Source organism: Procambarus clarkii, chromosome 42, assembly GCF_040958095.1.
Source record: "Procambarus clarkii isolate CNS0578487 chromosome 42, FALCON_Pclarkii_2.0, whole genome shotgun sequence".
NCBI classification, from domain to species: Eukaryota; Metazoa; Arthropoda; class Malacostraca; order Decapoda; family Cambaridae; genus Procambarus; species Procambarus clarkii.
Window position 1 is genome coordinate 2,221,123 of NC_091191.1, and position 23,241 is coordinate 2,244,363.

Sequence of the window (23,241 nt, forward strand, 5' to 3'; positions counted from 1 at the left end):
GACTGGACCCCAGGGTGAGTGACAGAGACTGGACCCCAGGGTGAGTGGCAGAGACTGGAGACGGGACCCCAGGGTGAGTGGCAGAGACTGAACCCCAGGGTGAGTGGCAGAGACTGGACCCCAGGGTGAGTGGCAGAGACTGAACCTCAGGGTGAGTGGCAGAGACTGGACCCCAGGGTGAGTGGCAGAGACTGGACCCCAGGGTGAGTGGCAGAGACTGGACCCCAGGGTGAGTGGCAGAGACTGAACCCCAGGGTGAGTGGCAGAGACTGGAGACTGGACCCCAGGGTGAGTGGCAGAGACTGGACCCCAGGGTGAGTGGCAGAGACTGAACCCCAGGGTGAGTGGCAGAGACTGGACCCCAGGGTGAGTGGCAGAGACTGGACCCCAGGGTGAGTGGCAGAGACTGGACCCCAGGGTGAGTGGCAGAGACTGGACCCCAGGGTGAGTGGCAGAGACTGAACCTCAGGGTGAGTGGCAGAGACTGGACCCCAGGGTGAGTGGCAGAGACTGGACCCCAGGGTGAGTGGCAGAGACTGGACCCCAGGGTGAGTGGCAGAGACTGGACCCCAGGGTGAGTGGCAGAGACTGGACCCCAGGGTGAGTGGCAGAGACTGAACCTCAGGGTGAGTGGCAGAGACTGGACCCCAGGGTGAGTGGCAGAGACTGAACCTCAGGGTGAGTAGCAGAGACTGGACCCCAGGGTGAGTGGCAGAGACTGGACCCCAGGGTGAGTGGCAGAGACTGGACCCTTAGGTGAGAACTGGCACCTGATCCACTTAACTCGCGCTCTCTCTCTCTTCTGCATTATAATGGACTCTGTACATAGTTAAGAAGATCTTTGATTATGTGGAACACGGTCACTTGCCTCCTTGATGGATAAAATCAAAGTTAATGGAACTGGTAAATTATTGAATTCTCTCTCTCCCCCTCTCTCAAATGTATAATAAATATACACACACACACACACACACACACACACATATATATATATATATATATATATATATATATATATATATATATATATATATATATATATATATATATATATATATATATATATATATATATATATATATATATATATATAATATATATAACCTAAAACAAAAATAAAAACTCCGAAAATAATAATAATGTAATAATATTATATACAAAACCTGTAATAATAATAATCATGTCATGATGCGTCGGGTGTGATCACTCAAGACGCGTGAGAAGTGTGGTCAGGACTTTTCCAGGTTAACCCAGTCATCCATGATTGGTGAAGACATGACTTGGTGAGTGGTTGGTGTGCGTGGCCAGGTGTGTTGGGCCAGGTGTGGCGTTGGACACATGTGAGGTGACAGGATGGACAGGTGTAGCGGCCATTCACATGTGATGAGTGACAAAGCACCTGCCTTTAATACGATATCAAGAAAAGGTATTATGCACCCCCCTCCACCCCCGGAGACCCATGTTCAGGATTGGCTCAATAACACCAAGGGTGCCAGGGTGCCGGGGCGCCAGGGTGCCAGCGGGCCAGCAGGCCAGGGTGCCTGGGTGCCTATAGGTGCTAGAGTGCCGGGGCACCGGGGTACCTGGGTGCCGGGGTGTCAGCGGGCCAGGGTAGAGAGTCTTGGGTACAGTAGGCATATTAGTTGTTGAGAGTGGCAGGATTAGCTGTTGTGTGGCGTGGTGTTTTTGGAAGCAGTTATGACCTGGCTATTAACAATTTTGGATTTCGGGTACCGACTAGGCCTCTGTGTTACCATTATATTAAAGATTTTACTGCCACAGTTGGTTAGTGCTATGGGACTGTATATGCCATACTATGTAACAAATTTATCAATGTTGTAACCTGCTTAGCTAAATGAATTTATGGGTTTAGTTCCTGAGCCCATTATGTGCCTGTGTAACCTTTACAATTACCGCTGCACGACGGCTCTGGGGTGCTCAACACATGACCTAACTAAGCCAACCGTTGCCATCTCAGTGTTGTGGAGACTGCGCAGGTGCAGGGGCTGAGGGAAGAGCTCTTAAGTGGCGGCCACGGGGCGCCGGCGCCATCCTCGGCATGCAGGTGGTGGTAGGCGGTATCTGGGGAGCAGTGTTGCTCCTCTCCCTCTCAGCAGGTCAAGGCCAGTGTGTCAGGGATGAGGTGTCTGGCATCATAACCACCAAGAATGCTGCACATGACCTCATTCCGGTTGTGGACACAAGCAACACAACTCGTGTAGTATATGATTTGTTTCTTAGCAAGTTCTCGAGAGGCAATAATCATTCATTGCGAGGACCATCTCCAGACCCTCTGCTTGGGGGTCGAGCCAGGCTCCTACAGCAGGCTCAAACCTTCTTGTTCAAGAGGTCCGTCCGGACACCCTCGCAGCCAGGGGCACTGGACGCGACCATCGACGCCACTGTGGAGGTGGTGACCAGGTACCTGGCCCACTGTGTGCTGGAGATAAGCGCCGCTGCTGACCCGGCCGTGGAGACACTGCTCACTAGAATGAGGCAGGCACTGGTGCCCGGTCTTGTCTTAGTGCCGTCAGCTGCTCTGATCAACACCACGGGTGAGTGGGTTCACAGGTGCTCAGGACACACCAGGTGGGCGAGTCTCCAGGGGCTCAACACCATGACTGAGACTCACAGCAGTAGTAGTAGTACACATTCACAGACTCGTAAACGAACAAGCACACCCGCACGCAGACGTATAGCTCCAGACTGGTTTGATTCGTACTCTACTAAGCTTGGAACTGATGCCTTCTTTAAAACTTCAAAATCGGTAATTTTACGCCAGTTGGGTTCATAACATGACTCGTGTTTCATAATTCACAAAACATGACCCGATATTACATTCCCGCCACAACTCCGCCATCATATCAGGGTAGCACTGGCCAGTGTTAGACAGTCTGTTCTACAGAAGTAACTGACCGTCTTCCTTGCCAGTGAGCTATGGTGATCTGGGATCACACAACATTCTTACGAAGGCTGCATTGTTGTCATATATCGCGAGGAAAAAGTGGAATAGCCTGGGCATCAGCACAGTATTCAGGCCTTTTGCAACACAAAGCCAAGCTAACGAATATAGTCAAATGCAATAATAATGAGGGAGAGGTTTCTCCTGTGCACCAGGCGAGGACAACAGTGCTCCGGGCGTGGTGAGCGCCTGTGCGGTCCACGTGCTGCTGCTGCTGGAACCCGAGATTGGAAGGTCTAGAGGTTCTATGAGGCCTGATGGGGTTGGTGATGGCGTCCAGGAGGTGCTCCAGGTCCTGCGTCAGACCCACCTCAGCGGCCCACGCCGCTACGTGTTAATCCTCGCTCCGTACGCCACCAACGGTCAGTGCCTCCTCCTTGTTGTTTTAAATTCAGCTACTCGGAACAAAAGGTTCCAAGTAACACGGGCTATGGTGAGCCCGTAGTGGGCTTACCTGGCACAGGAGCGGGGCTGTAACTCTGTCGCTTTCTCCTGCTGGAGAATGTGTATATATGTCTCCAAGGGAGGGTGAGAGGCAGTGTCTGTTCTGCCTCCAAGGAAGGGTGCTATAAATTTAAGTGTTCTCTTGAGCAACAGAATCTTGACAACGTTACCTCTATACTCTATTATTACTCACCTTTATCAACTTATATTGTAGTTATATTTTGATATAAAAATGTTACTACAATGTACCTTTTCACCTTACCTGATAGAGTACGGGCTCACCATAGCCCGTGCTACTTGGAACTTTTTGTTCCGAGTAGCTGAATCTAAATCAAAAACTTACCTGATATGTTAGATTATGGATCTACCCGAAACGCTATGCGTGTTAGTTGATTTGCAATAGTATAAAAATGCCAATCTTATGTAATCTCACATACTCATTGTACCGTCTAGTAAATAAAACTATTATTATTTAGCTTAGGGTTTCATTAACGAGATTTACGTTTTCTTTCATGTCATCTGTAAAACACTGATGTCTCTAACTAATGTAATACATAAGTTTAATATATATGGCTCTGAATGTCTCATTATTCAGATTTCTAGAGGCAGTTAAGTTGGGCAATCATAATGTAGCTGATGAGAGCCGTTTGATGTGTGCTTCAGGTGATGGGTTCAGTGTGGTATCGACCCCCAGGTTTTTCTCAGTCCGATTCGTAAAGAATGTATAATCATGTATATTCATGTACAAGCATCTGCGAATTACTTTAGGATGTCACTGAAATAAATGTTCCACAGGAGTGGCCCAGTCATGGTCACTGCGGTACACCTGATTCTCTGGTGTCTTTGTCATATTTTAATTGTTAATTATTTTATGAAAATTATTATCATTCAAGAGATCCGTGTGATTTATATGATGAAATGGCGCCTAATGATTCCCTGCAGCTTCAAGCGTGTGCTTCATCAGAAGCTTTTGGGCACGAGCTTTTATTTCGTAATTGTTTCATCATTAACCATTGTTTATTTCCCGTGACCACCGCTGGAGAGCGCTGGCGTCGACACCTCCTGCTCGACTGTTTCATTATCTGCTTCTGTTTCAGCCGCAGACACCAAGTGTCTCCTGCTGGAGCTGCCCCTGCCCCGAGGCGTCCAAGTATTCCTCCTGCTGCCACAGTCCCTCCACACAGGTGAGAGCTCTACCCTCCTGCTGCCAGAGTCCCTCAACACAGGTGAGTGCTCTACCCTCCTGCTGCCAGAGTCCCTCAACACAGGTGAGAGCTCTACCCTCCTGCTGCCAGAGTCCCTCAACACAGGTGAGAGCTCTACCCTCCTGCTGCCAGAGTCCCTCCACACAGGTGAGAGCTCTACCCTCCTGCTGCCAGAGTCCCTCCACACAGGTGAGAGCTCTACCCTCCTGCTGCCAGAGTCCCTCCACACAGGTGAGAGCTCTACCCTCCTGCTGCCAGAGTCCCTCAACACAGGTGAGAGCTCTACCCTCCTGCTGCCAGAGTCCCTCCACACAGGTGAGAGCTCTACCCTCCTGCTGCCAGAGTCCCTCAACACAGGTGAGAGCTCTACCCTCCTGCTGCCAGAGTCCCTCCACACAGGTGAGTGCTCTACCCTCCTGCTGCCAGAGTCCCTCAACACAGGTGAGAGCTCTACCCTCCTGCTGCCAGAGTCCCTCAACACAGGTGAGAGCTCTACCCTCCTGCTGCCAGAGTCCCTCCACACAGGTGAGAGCTCTACCCTCCTGCTGCCAGAGTCCCTCCACACAGGTGAGAGCTCTACCCTCCTGCTGCCAGAGTCCCTCCACACAGGTGAGAGCTCTACCCTCCTGCTGCCAGAGTCCCTCAACACAGGTGAGAGCTCTACCCTCCTGCTGCCAGAGTCCCTCCACACAGGTGAGAGCTCTACCCTCCTGCTGCCAGAGTCCCTCCACACAGGTGAGAGCTCTACCCTCCTGCTGCCAGAGTCCCTCCACACAGGTGAGTGCTCTACCCTCCTGCTGCCAGAGTCCCTCCACACAGGTGAGAGCTCTACCCTCCTGCTGCCAGAGTCCCTCCACACAGGTGAGAGCTCTACCCTCCTGCTGCCAGAGTCCCTCAACACAGGTGAGAACTCTACCCTCCTGCTGCCAGAGTCCCTCCACACAGGTGAGAGCTCTACCCTCCTGCTGCCAGAGTCCCTCAACACAGGTGAGAGCTCTACCCTCCTGCTGCCAGAGTCCCTCCACACAGGTGAGAGCTCTACCCTCCTGCTGCCAGAGTCCCTCCACACAGGTGAGAGCTCTACCCTCCTGCTGCCAGAGTCCCTCCACACAGGTGAGTGCTCTACCCTCCTGCTGCCAGAGTCCCTCCACACAGGTGAGTGCTCTACCCTCCTGCTGCCAGAGTCCCTCAACACAGGTGAGAGCTCTACCCTCCTGCTGCCAGAGTCCCTCCACACAGGTGAGAGCTCTACCCTCCTGCTGCCAGAGTCCCTCCACACAGGCGAGAGCTCTACCCTCCTGCTGCCAGAGTCCCTCAACACAGGTGAGAGCTCTACCCTCCTGCTGCCAGAGTCCCTCCACACAGGTGAGAGCTCTACCCTCCTGCTGCCAGAGTCCCTCCACACAGGTGAGTGCTCTACCCTACCCAAGACCGAACCAAAGCTACTCCACAGTCACATCAGAAGGAAAACAACAGTGAAAGAACAGGTATTGAAACTTAGAACAGGCGAGGACAGGTATACAGAGAATGACAGAGAGGTGTGTGAGGAACTCAACAAGAGGTTCCAGGAGGTCTTCACAATAGAACAGGGTGAGGTCACTGTGCTAGGAGAAAGGGAGGTAAACCAGGCGGCCTTGGAGGAGTTCGAAATTACGAGAGAGGAGGTCAAGAGACACCTGCTGGATCTGGATGTTAGAAAGGCGGTTGGTCCAGATGGGATCTCACCATGGGAACTGAAAGAGTGTGCAGAGGCACTTTGCTTGCCACTCTCCATAGTGTATAGTAAATCACTAGAGACGGGAGACCTACCAGAAATATGGAAGACGGCGAATGTGGTCCCAATATACAAAAAGGGCGACAGACAAGAGGCACTGAACTACAGGCCAGTGTCCTTGACTTGTATACCATGCAAGGTGATGGAGAAGATCGTGAGAAAAAACCTGGTAACACATCTGGAGAGAAGGGACTTCGTGACAAATCGCCAACATGGATTCAGGGAGGGTAAATCTTGCCTTACAGGCTTGATAGAATTCTACGATCAGGTGACACAGATTAAGCAAGAAAGAGAGGGCTGGGCGGACTGCATTTTCTTGGATTGTCGGAAAGCCTTTGACACAGTACCGCATAAGAGGCTGGTACATAAGCTGGAGAGACAGGCAGGTGTAGCTGGTAAGGTGCTCCAGTGGATAAGGGAGTATCTAAGCAATAGGAAGCAGAGAGTTACGGTGAGGGGTGAGACCTCCGATTGGCGTGAAGTCACCAGTGGAGTCCCACAGGGCTCTGTACTCGGTCCTATCTTGTTTCTGATATATGTAAATGATCTCCCGGAGGGTATCGATTCATTTCTCTCAATGTTTGCGGACGATGCTAAAATTATGAGAAGGATTAAAACAGAAGAGGACTGTTTGAGGCTTCAAGAAGACCTAGACAAGCTGAAGGAATGGTCGAACAAATGGTTGTTAGAGTTTAACCCAACCAAATGTAATGTAATGAAGATAGGTGTAGGGAGCAGGAGGCCAGATACAAGGTATCATCTGGGAGAGGAAATTCTTCAGGAGTCAGAGAAGGAAAAAGACTTGGGGGTTGATATCACGCCAGACCTGTCTCCTGCAGCACATATCAAGCGGATAACATCAGCGGCATATGCCAGGCTGGCCAACATACGAACGGCATTCAGAAACTTGTGTAAAGAATCATTCAGAACTTTGTATTCCACATATGTCAGGCCAATCCTGGAGTATGCAGCCCCAGCATGGAGTCCATATCTAGTCAAGGATAAGACTAAACTGGAAAAGGTTCAAAGGTTTGCCACCAGACTAGTACCCGAGCTGAGAGGTATGAGCTACGAGGAGAGACTACGGGAATTAAACCTCACTTCGCTGGAAGACAGAAGAGTTAGGGGGGACATGATCACCACATTCAAGATTCTGAAGGGGATTGATAGGGTAGATAAAGACAGTCTATTTAACACAAGGGGAACACGCACAAGGGGACACAGGTGGAAACTGAGTGCCCAAATGAGACACAGAGATATTAGAAAGAACTTTTTTAGTGTCAGAGTGGTTGACAAATGGAATGCATTAGGGGGTGATGTGGTGGAGGCTGACTCCATACACAGTTTCAAGTGTAGATATGACAGAGCCCGATAGGCTCAGGAATCTGTACACCTGTTGATTGACGGTTGAGAGGCGGGACCAAAGAGCCAGAGCTCAACCCCCGCAAACACAACTAGGTGAGTACAACTAGGTGAGTACCCTCCTGCTGCCAGTCCCTCCACACAGGTGAGAGCTCTACCCTCCTGCTGCCAGTCCCTCCACACAGGTGAGAACTCTACCCTCCTGCTGCCACAGTCCCTCCACACAGGTGAGTGCTCTACCCTCCTGCTGCCAGAGTCCCTCCACACAGGTGAGAGCTCTACCCTCCTGCTGCCAGAGTCCCTCCACACAGGTGAGAGCTCTACCCTCCTGCTGCCAGTCCCTCCACACAGGTGAGAGCTCTACCCTCCTGCTGCCACAGTCCCTCCACACAGGTGAGAGCTCTACCCTCCTGCTGCCAGAGTCCCTCCACACAGGTGAGAGCTCTACCCTCCTGCTGCCAGTCCCTCCACACAGGTGAGAGCTCTACCCTCCTGCTGCCAGAGTCCCTCCACACAGGTGAGTGCTCTACCCTCCTGCTGCCAGTCCCTCCACACAGGTGAGAGCTCTACCCTCCTGCTGCAGTCCCTCCACACAGGTGAGAACTTTACCCTCCTGCTGCCACAGTCCCTCCACACAGGTGAGAGCTCTACCCTCCTGCTGCCAGAGTCCCTCCACACAGGTGACGGAGGTTCTACACACTTGACAATTACAAGTGTCTGTTTAGTTCCTTGTACTCTAACCCATTACGCTCGTGCATCAGGTGTGCGGGTGGAGGTGGGCGTGTACCAGCGGTGTCAGTACTGTGTGGGCGGGGGTGTGGGCGTGGTGCTGACGACCAGGTGGGTGCCAGGTGGCACCTCACGGCTCCAGCATCTTTTCGACGACCATCTAAGGTGAGTTAAGCATCTATCTTAGTCCTGTCGGTAACGAATATAGTCTCAAATTAAAGACAAACGAATTCAATCCCACGAAGCGAATGCCGTTCATTTGTTAGTGGTAAAATTGATGTTGTATGTACGTAATGTATAACATGCTAGATAAATATATCCCTTTAAACCTTTTGATAATTAATTATTATTTATTTAAATATTATCGTCCTGTAAATGACGCGAACTTATTTAGTTCCCGTCACTACGAGGCTGCCAGAAGCAAATACTCTCGTTTAGATCAACTTGTCTGTTGGTGTTGTCCTTGATTATAAAACCTTAGGATTTTCGTCGTTAGTGCAGCCCGTTCTCCTCAGGTTTCCTAACGTCAAGAAAACGGTCAATTTAAAGTGTCCTCTCCTAACCTACCAGAGGATCCAAAACAGAAAACGGGGCAGTAAGTCACTTTCGCGAGCCGCTTCCATTTTCTAGTACGACAATTTTTGGCCTTAAGTAACGCGTACGATCGAAATGCGACGTTCTTTGTAAGAGGAGAAGTTGTTGTAGTGACCGTCATAAGCGATGGTGTGACGATCCATGAGCTCCAGTGTCGCACAATGCTTCCTTCTTTCCTCTCGTCTCATACCTGGCGTCACTCACTGCTATACCTGGCGTCACTCACTGCTATACCTGGTGTCACTCACTGCTATACCTGGCGTCACTTACTGCTATACCTGGCGTCACTCACTGCTATACCTGGTGTCACTCACTGCTATACCTGGCGTCACTCACTGCTATACCTGGCGTCACTCACTGCTATACCTGGTGTCACTCACTGCTATACCTGGCGTCACTCACTGCTATACCTGGCGTCACTCACTGCTATACCTGGCGTCACTCACTGCTATACCTGGTGTCACTCACTGCTATACCTGGCGTCACTCACTGCTATACCTGGCGTCACTCACTGCTATACCTGGCGTCACTCACTGCTATACCTGGCGTCACTCACTGCTATACCTGGTGTCACTCACTGCTATACCTGGCGTCATTCACTGCTATACCTGGCGTCACTCACTGCTATACCTGGCGTCACTCACTGCTATACCTGGCGTCACTCACTGCTATACCTGGCGTCACTCACTGCTATACCTGGTTTCACTCACTGCTATACCTGGCGTCACTCACTGCTATACCTGGCGTCACTCACTGCTATACCTGGCGTTACTCACTGCTATACCAGGCGTCACTCACTGCTATACCTAGCGTCACTCACTGCTATACCTGGCGTCACTCACTGCTATACCTAGCGTCACTCACTGCTATACCTGGCGTCACTCACTGCTATACCTGGTGTCACTCACTGCTATACCTGGCGTCACTCACTGCTATACCTGGCGTCACTCACTGCTATACCTGGTGTCACTCACTGCTATACCTGGCGTCACTCACTGCTATACCTGGCGTCACTCACTGCTATACCTGGCTTCACTCACTGCTATACCTGGCGTCACTCACTGCTATACCAGGCGTCACTCACTGCTATACCTGGTGTCACTCACTGCTATACCTGGCGTCACTCACTGCTATACCTGGCGTCACTCACTGCTATACCTGGTTTCACTCACTGCTATACCTGGCGTCACTCACTGCTATACCTGGCGTCACTCACTGCTATACCTGGTTTCACTCACTGCTATACCTGGCGTCACTCACTGCTATACCTGGCGTTACTCACTGCTATACCAGGCGTCACTCACTGCTATACCTAGCGTCACTCACTGCTATACCTGGCGTCACTCACTGCTATACCTAGCGTCACTCACTGCTATACCTGGCGTCACTCACTGCTATACCTGGCGTCACTCACTGCTATACCTAGCGTCACTCACTGCTATACCTGGCGTCACTCACTGCTATACCTGGTGTCATTCACTGCTATACCTGGCGTCACTCACTGCTATACCTGGTGTCATTCACTGCTATACCTGGCGTCACTCACTGCTATACCTAGCGTCACTCACTGCTATACCTGGCGTCACTCACTGCTATACCTGGCGTCACTCACTGCTGTACCTGGCGTCACTCACTGCTATACCTGGCGTCACTCACTGCTATACCTGGCGTCACTCACTGCTATACCTGGCGTCACTCACTGCTATACCTGGCGTCACTCACTGCTATACCTGGCGTCACTCACTGCTATACCTGGCGTCACTCACTGCTATACCTGGCGTCACTCACTGCTATACCTGGCGTCACTCACTGCTATACCTGGCGCCACTCACTGCTATACCTGGCGTCACTCACTGCTATACCTGGCGTCACTCGCTGCTATACCTGGCGTCACTCACTGCTATACCTGGCGTCACTCACTGCTATACCTGGCGTCACTCACTGCTATACCTGGCGTCACTCGCTGCTATACCTGGCGTCACTCACTGCTATACCTGGCGTCACTCACTGCTATACCTGGCGTCACTCACTGCTATACCTGGCGTCACTCACTGCTATACCTGGCGTCACTCGCTGCTATACCTGGCGTCACTCGCTGCTATACCTGGCGTCACTCGCTGCTATACCTAGCGTCACTCACTGCTATACCTGGCGTCACTCACTGCTATACCTGGCGTCACTCACTGCTATACCTGGCGTCACTCACTGCTATACCTGGCGTCACTCGCTGCTATACCTGGCGTCACTCGCTGCTATACCTGGCGTCACTCGCTGCTATACCTAGCGTCACTCACTGCTATACCTAGCGTCACTCACTGCTATAGTCGCTCGCGTAACAAAACGTCCCACGTAGTAAGCGTACAGCATATACTGTTATTCCTGCTGTTCCACACACCTGGTGACCCTGGCGGTATGCGCCTCCTTCAGGGACTTCCATGGACACGTCTTCCATGCTGTCACCATGGACTTCCCTCCCTTCATCGACTACGAAAGGACCCAGGTCGCTCCGGGGGGAGTCACGCGACCCAAGGACTCCATGGACATACGCATCCTGCAGGAGGCTGCCACACTTCTCAACTTCTCCTTCCAGTTAAGGGAACCTGCTGACGGCGTGTGGGGGTAAGGTGGCTTCTGATGAAGGGAGAGTAAGATAGCCTCTGAGGGGAGGGAGAGAGGGAGAGAGTTATCAGGGGGAAAGCGTCATTACGACTATATAGCAGTTGGAAGGGGTCAGGATAAGGATTAGAGATGGGACGGAGGGGAAGGAAGAGTAAGCAGATTCTGATACGAGAAAGCATAATGGGACTTGTTCAAGATAGGCGCCAAGTCTGGGTATGTGGCGCCGGGTGAGTCTGAGTATTACTAGCCTCCAAGATATCATTCAGAGGTGCAATACGCGAGGAAAACACACACACGACTAATGACATCAGATTCGGAAGGTTAAGGGGCAACTTTTTGAGACGGATATCAGAGATAGCCGCCAAGATAAGGTTGCTTGTGATGGGTAAGGGGAGTAAGGGTGTCGGCTCCTCCCTCCAGGTACCTCTTAGAGAACGGGTCGTGGACGGGGACTGTAGGGACGGTGGAGCGTCAGGAGGCGGACTTCTCCATGATGCTCTCCATAACCTGGGAGAGGTCCTACGTTGTCAGCTTCACCCGGGCCTACTGCATCGAGCCCATGACCTTCGTGATGAGGAAACCCGGCTCGCTGCCTCAGTGGCAGGCGCCTATCAAGCCTTTTCATTGTGAGTTCCAGTCAGCCAGCCCACCCTTACCACCGCACACAACACTTCAACATGTACACGTAAACATATATGTGTTTATATTGTTTTAATATTTTAATTAAATATTTAATGATACTAAAGTTGTATTCCTAATAATTTCGCCAAGAAGTGATCCCTTTTTTCTGCCTGTTGAAAAGTTATCCTGCAAGGTGTGGCCACAGCCAGCCTGCCTGCAGGGTGTGGTTACAGGGTGTGTTACAGCCTGCATGGTGTGTTACAGGGTTGGTGTGGGCAGTGATGGTGAGTTATGGTGTTACAGGGTTGGTGTGGGCAGTGATGGTGAGTTATGGTGTTACAGGGTTGGTGTGGGCAGTGATGGTGAGTTATGGTGTTACAGGGTTGGTGTGGGCAGTGATGGTGAGTTATGGTGTTACAGGGTTGGTGTGGGCAGTGATGGTGAGTTATGGTGTTACAGGGTTGGTGTGGGCAGTGATGGTGAGTTATGGTGTTACAGGGTTGGTGTGGGCAGTGATGGTGGCGAGTGTGGTGTTGTCTGGACCAGGCCTCTGGCTGCTCCTCCGCCTCTCTCCCTCCCCTCTCCCTCTTCCTCTCCCACGCGAGAGAAGTCATGAGGGAGAGGGAGGAGGTGGGATACCAACCTTCAGGAGGGTCAACACCTCGCGGCTGGGCCTCGGGGCGCTCTGCCTCTACATGCTGGCGCCCTTCCTCTCCGCCTCCGCCCCTCTCTACCCCACGTCAGTCTCTCCCTCCCTCAGTGCATGTAATTTACCTGAGAGCCACTAACACTAGGGGCCTCGACGAGGACAGGAAGCCGGCGGCTTGTCTAAGGTCCCCCATTGGCCTTGATGATCTTTTCCAGTTGTACTTTAAAAGTTAAAGTACAGCTGTACTTTAGTAATAAAGTACTAAAGTCGTACTTTAGTAGTAGTTAAAGTCATAAAGTAATATTAGTGGATGTCCACTAGACGCACGACCCACTGTACAACATCTGCTTAAAGCAAAAAATATTCAAATAAACACAGTCTGGAGACTTGTCTTGTAAACGTATACAAAACAATTCTAAAACATGTAGTGATGAAGGCACAATACAATAAACCTAGAGACCCGTAAATGTGGAAATCTGAAGAGGTGATCAATATATCCGAGCAGATGGTGATGGCGTCTATCCTGTAGGTCACTATCCTGTAGGTCACTATCCTGTAGGTCACTATCCTGTAGGTCACTGTCATGTCCTTGTGTTGCGGGTCGAGGCCTCCAGTCACGCACTATTGACCACATCATCATCTTCACTCTCTCTCTCTAAAAAGAAAATTGTTTATATTTACACTTTTGTATCTATACTCGTGATCCATACATGTTATGTATACAAGGTATACATAATACAGAAGAATCTAAACGATTCTTCGCGGCAGGGGATCGTATTCCAGGGACCATAGGATTAAGGACTTGCCCGAAACGCTACGCGTACTAGTGGCTCTACAAGAATGTAACAACTCTTGTATATATCTAAAAAAAAAAAAAAAAAAGGTAGACTTATTGGTTTAGCCTATTGGTCACATTGGTCACAATTTATATTTTAGGCTTTGTTGCATGCAATTAACTGACAATTAATAGACTGGTTAAATTATTGTAAGTTCCATTTAAAAAAAAATATTAATGTAAGCACACACAGTGTGTGGAAAAAAATAATAACTAGGGATGCTCTCGGACGCAGGTTCGAATCCTCGTCACGGCCCTTGTGGATTTGTTCATTTGATGCATCACGTTATTGTGATTTCTGGGTGTAATAACTAGTAACAGTTGATTGATTGACAGTTGAGAGGCGGGCCGAAAGAGCAGAGCTCAGCCCCCGCAAGCACAACTAGGGGAATACATCTGTGTGAATACACCCCCCCCCCACACACACACACACCCTCACACACACACACACACACACACACACACACACACACACACACACACACACACACACACACACACACACACACACACACACACACACACACATCAGTAAGACTAGTCCCCGGTGGTGACCTACAGGTCACTGAGCAGCCGGATGTGGTGCGGCTTGTGGTGGTTCTTCTGCATCCTGACCACCACACTGTACCGGGGCATCCTCATCTCCCACCTGACGGTGCCCGCCCTCAGCCCCGCCCTGGACACCCTCGAGCAGCTGGCCTCCAGCCTCCTGCAGTGGGGCATGCTCAACACGTATGACTCCGGCTACCAGCTCTTCCGCTCCTCCGAGGTACTCGCTCTCAAGGAGTGTCTCCATTTATTGTGTTGTGTTGTTATGACAACACAATAAATGGGTTTATTGTATTGTAAATGGGCCCTAGACCCGGCCTATGAAGAGGCCGGGTCTAGGGCTCAAAGCCCCGCCTACTGGCCTTCTTGTACCTGATGCATTTACATTTTTCCTGACGTTCGAATTCTTTGTCGAATCTAGCTTTATAGTTGCAGATGGAGGCGGTTTCCACGACTTCATTCAGTGCATAATCACTTATACAATACAATACAATTTTATTTAGGTAAGGTACATACATACAATAAATATTTACAAGGATTGTTTGACTTATAGGTAGAGCTAGTACATACAATGCCTAAAGCCATTATTACGCAAAGCGTTTCGGGCATAAATAACATAAATAACACAACTTGGGCTGAACGGTAGAGCGACGGTCTCGCTTCCTGCATGTCTGCATTCAATCCCCGACCGTTCAAGTGGTTGAGCACCATTCCTTCCCCCCGTCCCATCCCAAATCCATATCTTGATCCTTGTTGTTTTTTAAACACTTTAATGCGCGCGGTACCCGTGAAAAAAACTCTGTGCATTGTGCGCGCGGCGTTTTTTTCTCTTGAGCGTAAACACCAAACAGTGTGTAATCTTTTTACTCTCCTGACACCAATTCTCAAGCTACGTATTTCCTTTTGGTATCAATGTGTTGGCAATAAAATTCTCTACAAGATCATATGTATAAAATGTAACCAAAGCATTAGCTATTCCACCACGAAATAAATAAAAACGTAAATCACTCGCCGTACGCCCAAACAGCAACAAAATGTTCATACTCTTTTGTTTGTTGTCAGCTCCACATTAGTCCTACAGCGTTAAATTTTATATCACTGAACTCGCAATAAAATTCTCTACACAGACATATGCATATAAATGTAGAATCATAATCGCGGCCAACACAAGAGTGTGTGAAGTGGGCGATTACCCTCGTTGTGTCACCAACTCAATAGTCTCTCCTCTAAGTTACAATACAATGCCATTTTCTCAAATAGGCACTGTGCCTATTAGAGAAAACGGAAATTTAATGGCAAATATATTCATACAAACCCCAAGTCGATTGAGTAGTATATACCTACTATAACACGGGCCGTAAATGTACGACGCGACCACACAAGCGATAGAAATAAACCCGCCGTACATCCACGTGCCGTGGGCATGAAAGTGATATTATTAAGATTCGCTGCCTGGAACAAAGTTCCAAGTAGCACGGGCTATGGTGAGCCCGTAGTATCTTGAGACCTTCCCAGTGCTTTATATAGTTGTAATGGTTTGGCGCTCTCCCCTGATAATTCCCTTCCTCCCTCCACTTGTTGACCCCTCACACAGGGTTCGAGTATTTCCATATATTTCTTCGACTAATTTGCGTTTCTAGCTTCCATCTATATCCTCTTGTACTGCTTTCTTTCAATGTCTGTCTTTCTTGTCAATGTCTTTCAATAGAGGGAGTCTGTTAAACTTATCTTTTCCCCTTTATTATTTTATATGTTGTGATCATGTCCTCTCTTGTTTCTTCTATTCTACGGTTGTGATGTTATTTTAACCCGAATTGCCCGAAACGCATTGCGTAATAGTGGCTTTAGGCATTGTATGTACTAGCTCTATCTATATATCAATCCATTAATGTAACATCACTTGTATGTATGTACCTTACCTGAATAAACATATTTATTTATTTATTTATTTAACCAATCTTCGTGGGTTAACACCAAATTGCTGGGTTCCAGGTGCCGGTCTACCAAGCATTGTTCCGGAAGATGCAGTACCACGATGTGAAGGCGTCTATGGAGCGCGTAATGGAAGGTAACTACGCCTTCATCTCTTGGAAGACCTACTTCAGGAACCTTATCGCCCGCGACTACTCCGACCGCAACGGGGCATCTAAGGTACTGTGGCCCCAGGAAAGCTGTAACTGGTCGTGTCAGTCTTCCTTATAACAGCAAGATTGAAATTTTTCTTATCTAACTAGATTCACTCATCGTAATTATTTATTTATTTGTGCATATGTCCTCCCCTGGAACTCCTCATAGACACCTAAGTATTCATACAGCTGTTTTGTTCATTGTTCCTTGAAACTAATCATTGGGCGGACGTTGACCTTGCTATAGAAACCATAGCATCCCTCGCCTTTACTCTCTAATACCCTCAGGTATACATTGCTCGCGAGGAATTCTTCCCCGGTGGATTCGGGTGGGCGTTCCCCAAACACTCGCCGTACTTGCCCGCTTTCGACCAGGTGTTCCAGCGGCTGATAGAGTCGGGACTGGTCGACAAGTGGATGGAGGACCTGATCCAGCTGTCTGCCTCTGAGAACCGGGAGAAGCCCAAGCTGCTGGAGCCGGAGGTGAAGGGCCCGCAACCCTTCACCGTCTACCACCTGCAGGGGATCTTCTTCATCATGCTCGGAGGGTACATGCTAGCGCTGCTCTCCTTCCTGGGGGAGGCGCTGCTGGGGCGGCTTTTGGTGCTTTCTTAATCCCAAGCCTCTACCACAGTGAGACAGCCCTGCCACCTCTACGAAGGTCAGGGCAGCTGACCTACTATTTCTCGAGCTTTGAGGTCAGGGTATTTACGTGTTTAATTTAACATTATGTAATGACTGATTCCCTCACTGGTTGAGGAGACCGATCCCCCAATGCTGTAATGTTGCCTTATAAATACTATGATTTAAATTATTGTTCATTCTTACAAAAAATTCAGCTAATCTTCAGATATAAAAGAGACGCGTTGATGAACAAGGATTAATAAATATGTATGTATAATATATATATATATATATATATATATATATATATATATATATATATATATATATATATATATATATGTATGTATGTATGTATGTATACACAACCCATTGACGTGATGTATCAATGAGGATACAATCTCCTCAAGGCTCACTATTGATTTTCTCAATAATAATGATGACGTTATTAATTTATGAGTGCCTGATATCAATGACTTCAGGTCAAATGGCATGAGGTACTTTGACCTCTGTAACTACTTGATACACTCACCAAGATCAGGATTGTCTTATGCTGAACCTGGAGTTGGGTAGTGCAGGCTCGTACACCATACTCGCATGTCGCGATCTCTCCTGCTTCCTTGTGTTAGTATCCATCCTGTGAGGCGAGGATGCTAGAGAAGCTCATACCTAGCTTCTGGTCTATGCTGTGTACGCCAACAGCAGCAGCAGCAGCAGCAGCAGCAGCAGCAGCAGCAGCAGCAGCAGGAGCAGCAGCAGCAGCAGCAGCAGCAGGAGCAGCAGCAGCAGCAGCAGCAGGAGCAGGAGCAGCAGCAGGAGGAGGAGGAGGAGGAGGAGCTGGAGGAGCTGCTGGTGCAGGAGGCGGAGGGCCTGGGCGTGCCCCGAAGAGCATTACCCCCGCAGGGCCTCACCACACTGCCACCTCACGCAATACTACGCAACATTATTAGTAATTACTAGTCATCATTCTTAATGTGAATGTCGTCAGTTGTCTGCCAGACGTCATCGCGGTCGACATTCAACACGATGACGTCTCTTTCTCCCTCCCTAAATTAATAAAGAATCATTTAGCCATATATAAAGTGGTTTGATTCTTGAAAGTCCACCAAAATAAAACTTTGAGCATTTCAACCACGCTATTCGTAGGCACGAATAAACCTGCCGTTGGCATTATCAATTGAGGGTGCCAGGAGCGCTCCTGGGGTCCCGCCCAGGCAGGCACTCTGCCCGGGCGGCTCCAGCCATAAACTACGTCTGTCGACATAAAAGAATGACCATTTGTATCTTCACGACGAGATAGAGCCCTCAACGGCTTTATTATAGACGTGAAGACTTTGGAAGGGAAGGACTGAGGGAGGGAACATAGAGATTGGGAGGGAAGGAGGGAGGTAGAGGAGCAATAATAGCATTGTCTTTCTCCTCTGCCTCTTATGCTCACATTTAATACGTGTGTGTGTGTGTGTGTGTGTGTGTGTGTGTGTGTGTGTGTGTGTGTGTGTGTGTGTGTGTGTGTGTGTGTGTGTGTGTGTGTAGGCGGGGAGACCAACGAGGAGGAGGAGGAGTAGGAGGAAGAAGAAGAGGAGGAGGAGAAGGAGGAGCAAGAGGAAAAGGAGGAGGAGGAGGAGAAGACTCGTTCTCTCACTCAAGAAGGGGAAGGTTTGGGTCAGTGTGTGGTGCACCATGACAATAACTGTAGCAGCCCTGGAACAACAGCCCGGGGAGACCAGCCCGTCCACCCTGTCTGTTGTTGACGGTCCCGTCCACCCCTGTCTGTTGTTGACGGTCCCGTCCACCCCTGTCTGTTGTTGACGGTCCCGTCCACCCCTGTCTGTTGTTGATGGTCCCGTCCACCCTGCCTGTTGTTGACGGTCCCGTCCACCCCTGTCTGTTGTTGACGGTCCCGTCCACCCTGCCTGTTGTTGATGGTCCCGTCCACCCCTGTCTGTTGTTGACGGTCCCGTCCACCCCTGTCTGTTGTTGACGGTCCCGTCCACCCCTGTCTGTTGTTGATGGTCCCGTCCACCCCTGTCTGTTGTTGACGGTCCCGTCCACCCTGTCTGTTGTTGACGGTCCCGTCCACCCTGTCTGTTGTTGACGGTCCCGTCCACCCCTGTCTGTTGTTGATGGTCCCGTCCACCCCTGTCTGTTGTTGACGGTCCCGTCCACCCCTGTCTGTTGTTGATGGTCCCGTCCACCCCTGTCTGTTGTTGACGGTCCCGTCCACCCCTGTCTGTTGTTGATGGTCCCGTCCACCCCTGTCTGTTGTTGATGGTCCCGTCCACCCCTGTCTGTTGTTGACGGTCCCGTCCACCCCTGTCTGTTGTTGATGGTCCCGTCCACCCCTGTCTGTTGTTGATGGTCCCGTCCACCCCTGTCTGTTGTTGATGGTCCCGTCCACCCCTGTCTGTTGTTGACGGTCCCGTCCACCTGTAGCGAGAGCTGGTCCAACGTATTCCTGCAGGGTTTCAGCTCCTGGGCCATAGAGTCCTGTGACACGGTGGTCAATCGGGCCCCAGCCAGAAGGTCCAAGGTTACACTTTCCGCGGCAGGGCAGAAGTGTTTGGGCAATGTTTGCTTTCACCTGATGTCTCAGGTCACCTAGCCGGTGCCTCGCTAGGTGAGGGCCCTCACCTAGCTGTAAACAGGTGCCTGGGAGTTGGGCAACTGGTGAGGGTTGCAGGTCCCTGCATTCCATCCCCCACTCCCACTACGGGTACCCAAACATCAACAAAGCATCACCTATCTGAGTGATCGCAGCCTCGGCTGGTGTTCTCCGCGAGCGGTCAAGTAGGGGGACACTGTTTATGTTTCATTAGCTGGAGGGAACTTAGTCAAATTTCTCATGAATACCAATTTCTGACGGACCCTTTGTGGGGGAGGAAGGTGGCGGAGGCTGCCATACCTCACCAAAAGTTTGGAGGCGTATGGCAGGTGGGGAGAGATACGGCCAAAGTTTGGTGTGGTCGGAAGACTTTACTTTTAAAGAACACAAGAAAGCCCCCACAACTGCAAGAAAAAGGATAGGTTGGATAACATAAACTTTAGAAACTAGAGATGCTATACCAATGATGATGCTCTTCAAGACGCTAGTGCTCTCTAGAGTGGAATATTGTTGCACAATGACAGCACCTTTCAAAGTTGGAGAAATTGCTCATCTGGAGAGCGTGCAGAGATCCTTTACTGCTAGAATCCACTCAGTAAAACATCTAAACTATTGGGACCGACTAAAGAGCCTAAATCTGTACTCCCTTGAGCGCAGGCGGGAGAGGTACATAATAATTTACACGTGGAAAATATTAGAGGGGCTGGTCCCAAACCTGCACACAGAAATAACACCACATGAGACCAGAAGACATGGCAGGATGTGCAGAATACCCCCGTTGACAAGCAGAGGTGCAACAGGTACTCTGAGAGAGAACTCTATCAACATCAGAGGCCCGAGACTGTTCAACACGCTTCCACTACACATAAGGTGCATAACTGGCCGACCCCTCACAGTGTTCAAAAGAGAACTGGATAAGCACATCCAAAGGATACCTGATCAACCAAGTTGTGATTCATACCTCAGGCTGCGAGCAGCCACGTCCAACAGCCTGGTTGACCAGTAAAACAACGAGGGGGCCCTGGTCGAGGACCGGGCCGCGGGGACGCTAAGCCCCGAACCCACCGCAAGGTAACCACAAGGTAGGTATGGGAGATGTGTGGGAGGGAGGCGGCAGGGCGTCCCACACGCCAGGTCTACCCAGTCATCCAGGGAGACAAATATTTTCACTCTTCCTTCTTAAGGTTCACATTATGTGTTCTTTCTCTGGCAACATTACATAAAATTATCGAAAATATTTTCCCGCCGCTTCTGGCCAGTTTAGCTTTACTAAGGAACGACGGGAGGGAAGCGGAGGTGTCACTTAAGTCGCCTCCCTCACTCACCACTTATAAACATCAGCGTGAGTGTACCATTGGCAGATAAGGTGCTTTATCTCCCTCCAGCGTCAACACCTGAAGCCTGGTCCACCCTGGTCCACTCTCCCTGACTCACCACCCTGGTCCACCCTCCCTGACTCACCAGCCTGGTCCACCTTCCCTGACTCACCAGCCTGGTCCACCCTCCCTGACTCACCAGCCTGGTCCACCCTCCCTGACTCACCAGCCTGGTCCACCCTCCCTGACTCACCAGCCTGGTCCACCCTCCCTGACTCACCAGCCTGGTCCACCCTCCCTGACTCACCAGCCGGGTCCACCCTCCCTGACTCACCAGCCTGGCCCACCCTCCCTGACTCACCAGCCTGGCCCACCCTCCCTGACTCACCAGCCTGGCCCACCCTCCCTGACTCACCAGCCTGGTCCACCCTCCCTGACTCACCAGCCTGGCCCACCCTCCCTGACTCACCAGCCTGGCCCACCCTCCCTGACTCACCAGCCTGGCCCACCCTCCCTGACTCACCAGCCGGGTCCGTCACCCGCTCCACCCAGCCTTTGAATGCTTCACTACCAAACTCATTTTCAACCAAGATGTTCACTTACCGAGAGCGTCTCCTTAAGGGTCCATACTGACCGCCCCTACTGAGGTGTTCTCTACCCTGCCGACGGTGAGACCTACTCAGGCCTCCTCAGGCGTTGGTACTAAAAACCGAAACTAAATCCTTCTTGCTCTTAAGAATCGTCTGGTCTTATAATAGAGAATATAATCTAACATTCTCTTATCTTATAAATATTATAACCTGTTCTTAATTCACTGAACGCTGAGATTTTTAAAGTTAAGGAAGGGGGGTGAATAACCGAAACATTGAGCTGAGCCTCGCGCCCCAAGTATGGCTTTTATGTTATATAAATAAAATAAGTTATTTACAGTTTTATAAGTAAATAAAAAAGGTATCTGTGCGGGACAGCTGTGAGCGTCTCAGTCTTCTACAATATAATTGTCAATACCCTTTTGCTTGTTTTGTTTTCAATTCAACTTTTAATTAATTTCCTAAAAATTTCGCTTATGTTTTTCCCCTGAACCTTGTTGCAGTGGCCTCACGCCCCACAGGTGACCCTGGAGGGCCCTCACGCCCCACAGGTGACCCTGGAGGGCCCTCACGCCCCACAGGTGACCCTGGAGGGGCCCTCACGCCCCACAGGTGACACTGGAGGGGCCCTCACGCCCCACAGGTGACCCTGGAGGGCCCTCACGCCCCACAGGTGACCCTGGAGGGCCCTCACGCTTTACAGGTGACCCTGGAGGGGCCCTCACGCCCCACAGGTGACACTGGAGGGGCGCCCTCACGCCCCACAGGTGACCCTGGAGGGGCCTTCACGCCCCACAGGTGACCCTGGAGGGGCCCTCACGCCCCACAGGTGACTCTGGAGGGCCCTCACGCCCCACTGGTGACCCTGGAGGGCCCTCACGCCCCACAGGTGACCCTGGAGGGCCCTCACGCCCCACAGGTGACCCTGGAGGGCCATCACGCCCCACAGGTGACCCTGGAGGGCCCTTACGCTCCACAGGTGACCCTGGAGGGCTCTCACGCCACACAGGTGACCAATGGATGACCCCCTCACAGGTGACCCTGGAGGGCCCTTACGACCCAGAGGTGACCACTGGAGGGCCCTCACGCCCCACAGGTGACCATGGAGGGCCCTCACGCCCCACAGGTGACCATGGAGGGCCCTTACGCCCCACTGGTGACTATGAAGGGCCCTTACGCCCCACAGGTGACCCTGGAGGGCCCTAACGCCCCACAGGTGACCATGGAGGGCCCCTCACGCCCCAGAGGTGACCCCTGGAGGGCCCTCACGCTCCACAGGTGACCATGGAGGGCCCTAACGCCCCACAAGTGACCATGGAGGGCCCTAACGCCCCACAGGTGACCCTGGAGGCCAACACGCCCCACAGGTGACCCTAGAGGGCCCTCACGCTCCACAGGTGACCCTGGAGGGCCCTCACCCCACAGGTGACCCTGGAGGGCCCTCACGCCCCACAGGTGACCCTGAAGGGCCCCTAACGCCCCACAGGTGACCCCTGGAGGGTCCTTACGCCCCAGAGGTGACCCTGGAGGGCCCCTCATGCCCCAGAGGTGACCCCTGGAGGGCCCTCACGCTCCACAGGTGACCATGGAGGGCCCTAACGCCCCACAGGAGACCCTGGAGGGCCCTCACGCTCCACAGG

The 23,241-nt window shown here is 51.0% G+C and overlaps 1 protein-coding gene across 1 annotated transcript; it reads left to right on the forward strand.

The window, feature by feature from the left end:
* The first annotated feature begins 1,841 nt into the window (after window positions 1–1,841).
* On the forward strand, window positions 1,842–17,327 carry LOC123770420 (glutamate receptor ionotropic, delta-2-like). The gene is made up of 10 exons (XM_045762263.2): window positions 1,842–2,555; window positions 3,118–3,324; window positions 4,504–4,590; window positions 8,509–8,641; window positions 11,498–11,689; window positions 12,110–12,315; window positions 12,809–13,049; window positions 14,356–14,563; window positions 16,336–16,494; window positions 16,758–17,327. The coding sequence occupies exons 1-10, from the start codon at window positions 2,060–2,062 to the stop codon at window positions 17,082–17,084; spliced, it is 2,256 nt and encodes a 751-aa protein (XP_045618219.1). The 5' UTR covers window positions 1,842–2,059; the 3' UTR covers window positions 17,085–17,327.
* The last annotated feature ends 5,914 nt before the right edge of the window (window positions 17,328–23,241 follow it).

Bases quoted from the DNA above. Each gene is read 5' to 3' on its own strand.
- LOC123770420 (XM_045762263.2), top strand. From the start codon at position 2,060: ATGCAGGTGGTGGTAGGCGGTATCTGGGGAGCAGTGTTGCTCCTCTCC. The intron at 2,556-3,117 runs GTGAGTGGGTTC...CCTGTGCACCAG, and splicing joins TGCTCTGATCAACACCACGG to GCGAGGACAACAGTGCTCCG. The intron at 11,690-12,109 runs GTAAGGTGGCTT...TCCTCCCTCCAG, and splicing joins CCTGCTGACGGCGTGTGGGG to GTACCTCTTAGAGAACGGGT.